The 9,901-nt window shown below is 43.3% G+C and overlaps 3 protein-coding genes and 2 long non-coding RNA genes across 8 annotated transcripts; 4 read left to right on the forward strand and 1 right to left on the reverse strand.

Annotated features, from left to right (window-relative positions):
- Positions 1 to 192: 192 nt before the first annotated feature.
- Tango11 (transport and golgi organization 11) lies at positions 193 to 3,655 on the reverse strand. Of its 3 annotated transcripts, none has more exons than XM_017163449.3 (3): positions 3,523 to 3,655; positions 2,736 to 3,378; positions 193 to 677 (listed from the first exon to the last, which is right to left on the reverse strand). In XM_017163449.3, the coding sequence occupies exons 2-3, from the start codon at positions 3,294 to 3,296 to the stop codon at positions 402 to 404; spliced, it is 837 nt and encodes a 278-aa protein (XP_017018938.1). In that variant the 5' UTR covers positions 3,297 to 3,378; positions 3,523 to 3,655; the 3' UTR covers positions 193 to 401. The 3 variants fall into 3 exon arrangements, with proteins under 3 accessions (XP_017018938.1, XP_017018937.1, XP_041632801.1); XM_017163448.3 differs by having other exon boundaries at positions 3,519 to 3,653; XM_041776867.2 differs by lacking the exons at positions 2,736 to 3,378; positions 3,523 to 3,655 and adding an exon at positions 738 to 839.
- On the forward strand, positions 1,002 to 2,060 carry LOC108072358 (MIT domain-containing protein 1). Its single transcript, XM_017163450.3, has one exon. It carries the CDS (start codon positions 1,123 to 1,125, stop codon positions 1,951 to 1,953), a length of 831 nt encoding a protein of 276 aa, XP_017018939.1. The 5' UTR covers positions 1,002 to 1,122; the 3' UTR covers positions 1,954 to 2,060.
- Positions 3,656 to 3,888: 233 nt separating the features above from the next.
- On the forward strand, positions 3,889 to 7,032 carry LBR (lamin B receptor). Of its 2 annotated transcripts, XM_017163447.3 has the most exons (4): positions 3,889 to 4,023; positions 4,432 to 4,773; positions 5,069 to 6,894; positions 6,983 to 7,032. In XM_017163447.3, exons 2-3 carry the CDS (start codon positions 4,456 to 4,458, stop codon positions 6,878 to 6,880), a joined length of 2,130 nt encoding a protein of 709 aa, XP_017018936.1. In that variant the 5' UTR covers positions 3,889 to 4,023; positions 4,432 to 4,455; the 3' UTR covers positions 6,881 to 6,894; positions 6,983 to 7,032. The 2 variants fall into 2 exon arrangements, with proteins under 2 accessions (XP_017018936.1, XP_017018935.1); XM_017163446.3 differs by having other exon boundaries at positions 5,069 to 7,032.
- A 385-nt stretch (positions 7,033 to 7,417) lies between these two features.
- LOC108072298 (uncharacterized) lies at positions 7,418 to 8,549 on the forward strand. Its single transcript, XR_001770610.3, has 3 exons — positions 7,418 to 7,573; positions 7,637 to 8,301; positions 8,365 to 8,549. It is a non-coding gene; the product is annotated as an uncharacterized lncRNA (long non-coding RNA).
- Positions 8,550 to 8,855: 306 nt separating this feature from the next.
- On the forward strand, positions 8,856 to 9,404 carry LOC108072290 (uncharacterized). The gene is made up of 2 exons (XR_001770609.3): positions 8,856 to 9,091; positions 9,150 to 9,404. It is a non-coding gene; the product is annotated as an uncharacterized lncRNA (long non-coding RNA).
- The last annotated feature ends 497 nt before the right edge of the window (positions 9,405 to 9,901 follow it).

Here is a 9,901-nt window from a genome sequence, read left to right on the forward strand (position 1 = left end):
AAAACATAAACACAACCCTATTTAGACAATATCTAATCGGTGCAATGATGATCGAATTCGGGGGCTGTTGTTCAGGTGAAACACGTAGAGATTAAAGCTTAAATTTAGAATGGTGCCAGGGTGTCTTACAATTTAAGTAGGGTTTGCCTTTGCTTTGGGATTTCTTTTGGGTTTTCCACGGTCTACAAAACAGAAAGGTGTTGCGCTTATTTATTATCGAGCTTAGACTACGAAAGTTGTATGGCAAAACGTACAAACGAAAGTCTCTCTCAGAGCCTTTCCACAAAAATCAAAGGGAAACAAGGAAGGAGTCATAAACGAAAGAAGCTGTCTCCATTTATAGGCTATTGGTTGTGTGTGTATTGTGGCCTAGCACCGTCTTCGTCGGTTCATCCATCCATTTAATTGCGATTCAGCCAGAATATTGTCTTTAGAACAAAGTAGGCCAGGCCCAGGCAATACACAATCTTCTCCCGCTGTGTACGCTGCTCGTTGTTGATCTCAATGTTCAACACTCGGCGGTTCAGCTTGGCCAGCTGGCGTCTCAGATACAGGATCTCCTCGTGGGGCGTCAGCTCGCCCATGGGTGTGCCCTCGCGATGTGACAGCATCGAGGCATCCAGATTGTTGTGCTGCTGGTTATGCTGCGAGCGCTTGCTGGCACTGCCGGTGGTCAACTGGGGATAAGATTAAGAAAACGATTATTAGATAATCTGATAAAGGATAGGTTTATCTACCATTTTAGGGGGTGTTTTTGATACTTAAATATATGAGAATACCAAGAAAGTTATTTTTATAGCTGGGAAATTGTTTTGTGACATGTTGACATATTTTAAATGGTTGTTTTAGGTTTGTAAATAAATAATAATGGCATAAAATACGATATTTAATGGTAAAATCGATACATAAAATTGATTTAAAAAGTTTTAATATATAAAATATAATTTTCTACAAAAAAATATACTAAATACAGCCTTAAAACTCCCAAAAAGAAGGTAATTCTTCCCCTTTTCCCCTTGTGTCACATTGGTTTTCCCCTAACAAAATCTAAATTTCAAATTAAAATCCAAAAATCCAAAATTTTCGTCTAAAAAAACATCAAAAAAATAAGCAGTCTGCAAAATGACAGCCCCCAGCAACCGTGCACCCTTGGGCTTTGCTGATATCGATGTCGAAGGCGACGATCTGTCCAAGCTGGAGCCCATCATCAGTGCCCTGAAGTGCGAGCAAACGGGTCACATCATGGAGGCCATCCTCCTCTATGAGGAGAGCACCTTCAAGCTAAAGGAAATGGCCGAGGCGGAACCCAACCGAAGGCAATTGTGCAGCAAATACCTCAAGATATACGAGGCACGGGCCAAGCAGCTGAGGGACCAGGTAAAGAGTCACCTGCACGCGAGTCGAATGCTGGATCACATCAGCATCGAGCGGGGTGCCAGGGGCAGAAGCTACCAGCGGCTGCTGGGTCCGTATCTCGACGACAGCGTCCGGGAGGCGCATCTCAATGAGCCGAATCTCACGGAGGCGCAACACTTTCGCAATCTGATCAACTTCCTGGAGGTTCTGGTGAAGAATTGTCGTTATCTCAAGTACATACGGGTGACCACACGGCCCGATGTGTTGATGCCACAGAAACAACTCCAGATCCTGCAGCAAATGAAGACTGATCTGGCCGGGGGCAACATCCAGATGAACTACCAGATGGACGAATCCCTACACGACCGCAAGATCGTGCTCAGTTCGGGCGTGTTAATCAAAATCGGCAAGGGCCTGCACTACTTCGAGCCTGTACAGGAGGGCTCGGTGTATAGCTTGGGCCTCTGCGATTTTGATTTCCGCAAATGTCAGGCCACTGAGGTGGACATCTGGAAGTGTCGGGCTTTTGCCAAGAGGCCCAAGGATTCGCAGGAGGTGGAGGAACGACCTGAGAGGCACGGCTACATGAGCGATTAGTGAGTGAGAGTGAGATTTCCTCATAAACCTCTTCGAATTGGGTCAGTCACTGGCCTTATCGCTGGTAAAAGCAGTACTACACATCAATAAACGCAGCAGTTTGTTAATCTCTCGAGCGATTCAATGGGCGGCAAGCGAAACCTGATCGTTATTACCATTCCCAGCGATTACATTTCGTCATATCATGGCTAGTACAGGCAGGGTTAGTGCAATAGCAGCAAGAAAATTGGGAAAATCTCAAAGAAATATTGGAAAATTTTATAATTTTAATAGAAAATAGTTAGGAATATATGCAGGAACTATGTAGGAGTTTCTAATTTAATTCTATAAGCTATGTTTTAAGTCTTTGATATCCAAAAGTTAGCTGTTATCTTTGGGGGAATGTATAAAGAAATGCTTAACATTTATGCAAATCGAATTCCACTTCAATGATAAACAAAGGGGCAATGACTAATGGATACTGTACTGTACTGTAATTGTTAAATTTAGTCTAAAGACTGATTTAAACAATAAATAAATACAAAAAGAGGTAAACTAAAGGTCTAAAACCAATTTTTAGAATCAATTCAATCAAAAAAGAGGTTAGTTAAGGAGAAAATAATATCAAGAAGAGCCCTATACTAGAAATACAAAGCCTTTCTGGAGTTTATAAAGCGATTTAAGCTTTAAAAAATGTTAAATTGATTTCTTTATCAGCCTTTAACCACAACTCTTCATCATCCCAAACCCTAGACAACCCACTCATTAAACTTTCCCCAAATAAACCAAGTCAAAAAGCTCACCTGCGAGTCCGACTCCACCGAGTGCGTATCGTTGGCATGGAAGCCCATGCGTGCTGCTCCATTGGCCCGTACATACTGTGTGGCAGGGTGTCCTGCCTCATCGTCATCTTCCTCATCGCCCAGATCCTCACCGTACATATGGTGTCCATTTGGCCTAATGGGCGAGTTCTCCTCGGAGGCCGAGGGAAAGTGATGATCCGTCAGGGTAATAATACGCGGCGGCGTCTGAACGCGCACCAGTCCAATCGAGGGGTTCTTGGGCAGTATGGAGTTCTCCAGCTGGATCTCACGCGGTGCCGAGCGCGTCTCCAAGTGCTGATTGTGTCCAAGGACCACGATTCTATCCGGGACATTCATGTCGATCTTGTCGTGGTAATTCCAGGAGCTTATAAGCCCATTTTGGTTCGACAGCAGCAGATCCTCGTCCGAGTACTCGCCGGTGGCCTTGATGCGCTTGGGTACGCGCATCTTGTCGTTGATTTCGTGGGCAAACTTGGCCTCCGTGTAGAGATCATCGTCTAGGCCATTGAACATGGGCGTGGGCGACTGCGGCGTTACCATGATGAAGTGTCTCCCTTTTCTCTGTTCCTGGTTTCCTTTTGCCCTATTTCTTTGTAATCGTCGTTATGCGCCTTCCCCTTGGCTTTATTTCGGTTATTTCAGTTTTATTTTTGGCGAAGAGAGGAGGCGGCGGTGAGAGAGACGTTTTCATAACAAATTAATTACCAGAATTTAGTTTGCGATGCATTTTCGTGTGATGTGTGTGTGGGGATTGAATTTTACCTACTGTGCTCTCTCGATTGACAGGAAAATGTCCGGGAAATGGGGGAAAATCCGTATAAATTAACAAATTTTCGCCTGCCTTTTGTTATGTGTGAGGGAGCAGTGTGACCGAAGGCCAGCAGTCGCGAAATACCCAAAGAGAACTGGGTTCTTTCCCGCGGCAAATATTAATATATTTTGTGAATGGTGGAATTGGAAACTTCACGTAGGTTTTGCCATTGTCCCTGTGTTCTAATTCTCGCAAACAACAACTTATAAATCGTGTAGAAAAAGGTTTTCCTCGGATAAACGCAGAAATTCCACTTCAGCTTAGCAGTGTTTCACACCTTTCAAATTGTTCTACCCATATCGATAACTTGATGTTTTCACATCACTAGCTCCGATATATATCGCAACCAGCTCTAGCCGACAGACGCGCGTCTTTTTTTATCAGTGATTTTTTTCCGGATTAACCGCGTTTAAGCGCCCACAGCGAGCGAAAGATTATTAAAAACCCTCATCAGAAGTGAGTTAAATTGTTTGCAAGCTTTAAAAGCTAACCGGCGAGTGTTAAAAATGCAAACTGCAAGCGCAGTGCAAGAGCCTCAATGTATTGTGGGGGAGGGGGGTGCTCTGCCAGCGTCGCTGCCTGCAGAATGTACAGTTGCGGCAGCGACGTCGCTTTTCCTTTTCGGCGCGCAAACACAAAAATAAAACACAGAAATACTTAAATAACTTTTACACTTTGTGTGTGCGTTTGCGGCTATAAATAACATATAGAACTCGCCGGTACAGCATTTAAAAACTAATATAAATACATGTCATAACTTGGGTAGAAAACAGGTTTTTTTTGTTGGCCAAGAGAGAGGTCCTTTGGGCGGGAAAATATTAAAATCTAAGAAAATTTTTAATTTAAATTAAAATTCCCTTCCAGCTCGCTTTTCCTATATATATCGTCATGGATCGACGCCTGAGACGCCCGCGTCGCACGGATGAAGTGGCAGGAGCCGCAGGAGCTCCCCTCTTGCAGTCCACACAGCCCAGCCAGCTGCCGGTGACCCGGCGGACTCTCACAGCAACCGCTACTGCTGCCACTGGACCCGCTACCCGGACACGTGCCTCGCCGTCGCGCAACAAGGCACCGCCTTCACCCGATCTGGGTCCACGCACTCGACGCTCCAGCCGTCCCAGATCATCGGTGGGCCCTATTACAGGTGCCCCTGTGCCCGCCAAGGCCTCTATTAAGGTCCGCACACCCATACGCGAGGTGCCAGAGGTGAGTTTTAACCGGAATATTTTTTGGGGAGTCGGGGGGCACTTCTCTTATCAGTTCCAAGGGCTTGGGGTCTCAAGGGAGCAGCTTATCTGGTCATTACAGTGTTTACAAGCGGGCAGAACTTGCGCTGTTGATTAAAGTTTAAAGATTATGAAGCGGTTCCATATAGAAAATCATAAGAAAAGGGAATTATTTAAAGAATTCTCTTAAAGAAATCCTTGAAATCCCATTTATACAATACCCTTACCTTCTCAGAAATCCTAACTAATCCCACACTCTCTTTTCTTCTCTCCAGGTGCCTTCACCCGTGCGTCAGTCCACCAACAGCAGTCTGCCATTGACCCTGACCACCAACACATCCAGCCGGGCGCCCAACAAGTCCTTCAACACAAGCTCCCTGAACAGTGGGAATTACATAAGCAGCAGCTCCACCACAACTACCACCACTACCTCGGAGCGCATCGAGATCCGAGCCGAGGGCGATAGTGAGGTGGACACGGACTCCTTGCGCAAGCGCATCACCGAGCGACTGCGGCGATCGGTGTCGAAAACCATCTCAAACTTGGCCGGAACGCCAGTGACTAACACGGAGGATGGCGGCAGTCGCTACAGCCGCAGTGTGTCGAGATCAGTGTACGATGATGAGAAATCCTCCAAAAGGAGCTACTCCACAGGCGAAGAGGATATCGAGGAGGAGGAGCTGGAGGAAGAGGAGGAGTTCCGCAGCTTCAATGCCACTAGAAAGTCGGCCACGCCAGCAGAAATTTCCTGCCGCCAGTTGAAGGCACCGCAAGAATTTGGCGGCTGGCTGGGTGCCTTCCTATTGCTGCTCCTGGTGCCCACCGCTGTGTACTATCTCACCTGGAGCTGTACGGCCCGGAATGCCTGTCAGCTGAAGCATCTCAATCCCAGAATTCTGCTGGATGTGAATTATCTGACGCGTCAGGTGTTCCAGCCGCATGTGGTGGCAGCCTTTGCCACGTACCATGTGGTGGCCTTTGTGCTGGTGGCCCTGCTGCCCGGACGCCGAGTGCATCTCACCCGGGAGACCTACAAGTTCAACTCGCTGGCAGTGGCATCCACTTTCCTGATTGCCGGCGGCATTGCCGAGTATCTCAAGTATCCGGTTGTGGCTTTTGTGCTGCGTCACTATCTACGCTTCTGCATTTACGGACTGATCGGGGCCTTTGTGGCCGCCGCCTGGAGCTATTGGCTCGTGGACAACGCCAAGTACAATGTCCTCCGTCAGACGCTGACCAATGACTATGGCAAGAGCGGTAGCTTTGTGGTGGACTTTGCGCTGGGCCGGCAGCTGAATCCCAAGTGGCTGGGGCGTGTGGACTGGAAGCAGTTCTACTATCGCCTGTCCCTGGTGAGTACGCTGCTGTATGCCGCCTGCTATGTCTACCAGACGCTGGTGTGGCCCCAGAAGCCGCAACTGGCCGAGCAGGAGGGCAACGTCTATCTGCATGTGGCCAGGTATTACTGGAACAATGTCAACTATGATGCGGGCACCCTGCTCTCGGCCAGCTGCCTGATCCTGTACGTCCTGGACGCCATCGTCTTTGAGCATCACTTGAGCTCGTCCTTTGAGCTGCAACACGAGGGCTATGGCTGCCTGCTGCTGCTGCGCTATGCCGCCACCCCCTACTTGCTGTCGTCTGTGACCAAGTACTTCTACGAGCAGCGCGTGCCCATCGCCTGCTGGTATGCTCCGATCGGTGTGGGGGCCCTCCTGTGCCTGGGATTGCTGGTGAAGCGCTACAGCTGCGCCTACAAGTACAAATACCGACTGAACGCGCAGAGTCCGATCTTTGCCAACATCGAGACGATTCACACGTACCAGGGCAGCCGCCTGCTGTTGAGCGGCATGTGGGGATGGGTGCGACAGCCCAATTATCTGGGCGATATTCTGGCCCTGCTTGCCCTCGCCGCTCCCATGGCCCTGCGCCCGGCCTGGCCTCCTGTACTGGGACTCGCCCTGATTGTCCTCCTGCTGCTGCATCGCACCACGCGTGCGAATGCCAGGAATCTGGCGCGTTATCACTCGTCCTGGCAGCGCTACAGCACACAGGTGCGCAGCTACATCCTGCCCAAGGTCTATTGAAAAGGATTACCTAGGTATTGTGGCCATTTACATTTGGATTTTTAGTTTGTTTATATCTTTTATGTTTCGAATTTGTATATAGAAATACGTTTTCATTTTCAGACCATCAACAATCATTGATCCCCATTAAATTAGTACAAAATTTGATTTTACCTTTGCCGACGATCATTTTTTTATAAGAAAAACTAACTCTTCACTCTTGTATAAGCTTAGTTAAGCTTAGTAAAAGTTTAAATACCCCCAAACACACCATCTAGCTGTACGAACCTAAGCGCTTAAGATCTAGACACCTTACAAATATGAATTACTTTATTAATCTTTATGCCTACGCATATGGGAATTACTTTGTACACACAACAATTATATATACACTAAATAAATCTATAGTTTCTATGCTTAAAAGAAACGCAAAGTCAAAAGAATTATTATTTGGGTTTATAATTATTTATTTATATTATATAAATCCATATTTATGTAATTTAATTGAATTTTTCACGTATAATTCAAAAATGTCTGTGCTAAATGAACATTTTCCGCTTGTGTTAAGAAAAGTTATTTATAACAAATTGAAACATTAGTTGTTCCATCAGTTTTTGAATATCTGCTCATAGTTCAGGATGGGTATTCCATGGCTTTTGCTGTTTTGCGCTCTTTTGCCCTCTTTTGCACATGGTAAGAGCTGTACCCGTCCATGTAAGTGACTTGAAACGTTTAATATTTCCATTTACAATTATTATTTATTTTGATATATTCCAGGGGCATGCAAATAATCCGGCTCGAAGACTAGGATAATGTATATTCCATCTCATATAACAAGTCTTATTTGACACCTATGTGACTTTATATGATGTAAATATCCTGCTCTTTAAATGAGTTTCAATTACTAAATATACAAATACAAGCCGCAAAACTATTTTGTATTTAAATTTTATATAGTTGAAGCTTTGATGTCGAAATAAATGCAATCTAATTGATATGTTTGCTCTATAATCGTTCTCTAAAAAACTCTCTCTCGTACAATAAAAAATTATACTATCGTTTGCTACCGAGTGGAACCTTCCTTTCCGACCCTATAAAGAATATATATTCTTGATCAGCAAACAACAGCCGAGTCGATCTGTCCGTCTGCCTGTCTGATCCAATTGCAATCTGCAAGGGTATACAAACTTCGGCGTGCCGAAGTTAGCTTCCTTTTTTGTTTTTTTTTAAATCTATAATTATGTCATTAGGCCAAACCAATTTTATTTTTCACGTATAATTTTTTTAATTTTCCGCTTGTGTTAAGAAAAGTAATATAAAACAAATTTAATTTAAAGTTGTTCCATCAGTTTTTGAATATCTCCTCATAGATCAGGATGGGTATTCTATGGTTTTTGCTGTTTTGCGCTCTTTTGCACATTGTGAGAGCTGTACCCGTCCATGTAAGTGACTTGAAACGTTTAATATTTCCATTTACAATTATTATTCATTTTGATATATTCCAGGGACATGAATTTCCTTGGTTTAAAATGGATTACATAGGTACTCAGCCTCATAGACTAGGATAATTTATATTCCATTTCATATAACACGTCATATTTGACACCTATGTATGTGACTTTATATGATGTAAATATCCTCCTCTTTAAATGAGTTTCAATTACTAAATATACAAATACAACCCGCAAAACTATTTTGTATTTAATTTTTATATAATTATAGCTTTGATGTCGAAATAAATGCAATTAAATTGAAATGTTTGCTCTATAATCGTTCTCCAAAAACTCTCTCTCGTACAATACAAAATTCTACTATAGTTTGCTACTGAGTGCAACCTAACTTTCCGACCCTATAAAGTATATATATTCAGCATCGACAGCCGTCTGTCTGATCCAAGTGCAATCTGCAAGGGTATTCAAACTTCGGCGTGCCAAATGTAGCTTCCTTTCTTGTTTTTTTTTTAATCTATAATTATATCATTAGGCCAAACCAATTTTATTTTTCACGTATAATTTAAATATTTCTATGCTAAATGGACATTTTCCGCTTGTGTAAAGAAAAGTAATATATAACAACTTTAAACATTAGTTGTTTCATCAGTTTTTAAATATCTGCTCCAAGATCAGGATGGGTATTCCATGGCTTTTATTATTTTCCGCTCTTTTGCACTTTGTGAGAGCTCTACCCATCAAATGTTTTAAGAAAGTTTGTGATGAGCTTCCATATGATATTGTAAGTGATCCAGTTAATATTTCCATTTAATATTATTTATCATTTTGATATATTCCAGTGGTCAAACGATTCTGAATTTCCTTATTTTAAAACGGATATCTCTGATATTCCGCCTCAAAGACTAGGATAAATGATATTCCATTTCATATAACAAGTCATATTTCATACCTATGTAACTTTATATGATTTAAAATCCTTTTCTTTAACTGAGTTTAAATTACTAGACAAAGAAATACAACCTAAAAAACCATTTTGTATTTAATTTTTATGTAGTTAAAGCTTTGATGTCGAAATAAATGCAATCTAATTGAAATGTTTGCTCGATAATTGTTCTCTAAAAAACTCTTTCTCTTTATCGTTCGCTACCGAGTGGAACCTGTAGGTATACGAGCTGCTTTTGCTGGTACATTGCAGCCAAGAAAAGGTGCATTTTAGGCTACGTAAAGCACAGCTCAGCTTTCTCGCCATAAAAACCAGTTTAGTAAATTTCATAAATATTCATTAAATAATAAGTTGCTTGAATCTAGAATCTAGATAATCTGTAGAATCGATTTTCGCTTAGAACTTGCCAGACTTTAAGGTCAGAGCACACCCCCAAAAGTTGATTTCAAGTAGAATTTTGAATACCAGAAATATGATGGGGCATATTTCAGGGCCTTTGCAACACGAAAACTGCGCCCGATGATGATGATGATGATGGATGTCAGGCCAGCGAATAAAAGAAGTAATTCTGTGTAAAAATACCCGTTCCAACGTTTCCTCGGTTCTTATTTTTTTCAGTTCGCCGGACGTACCGCATAAAGTTCGGGG

Source organism: Drosophila kikkawai, chromosome 2R, assembly GCF_030179895.1.
Source record: "Drosophila kikkawai strain 14028-0561.14 chromosome 2R, DkikHiC1v2, whole genome shotgun sequence".
In the NCBI taxonomy this organism is placed as follows: Eukaryota; Metazoa; Arthropoda; class Insecta; order Diptera; family Drosophilidae; genus Drosophila; species Drosophila kikkawai.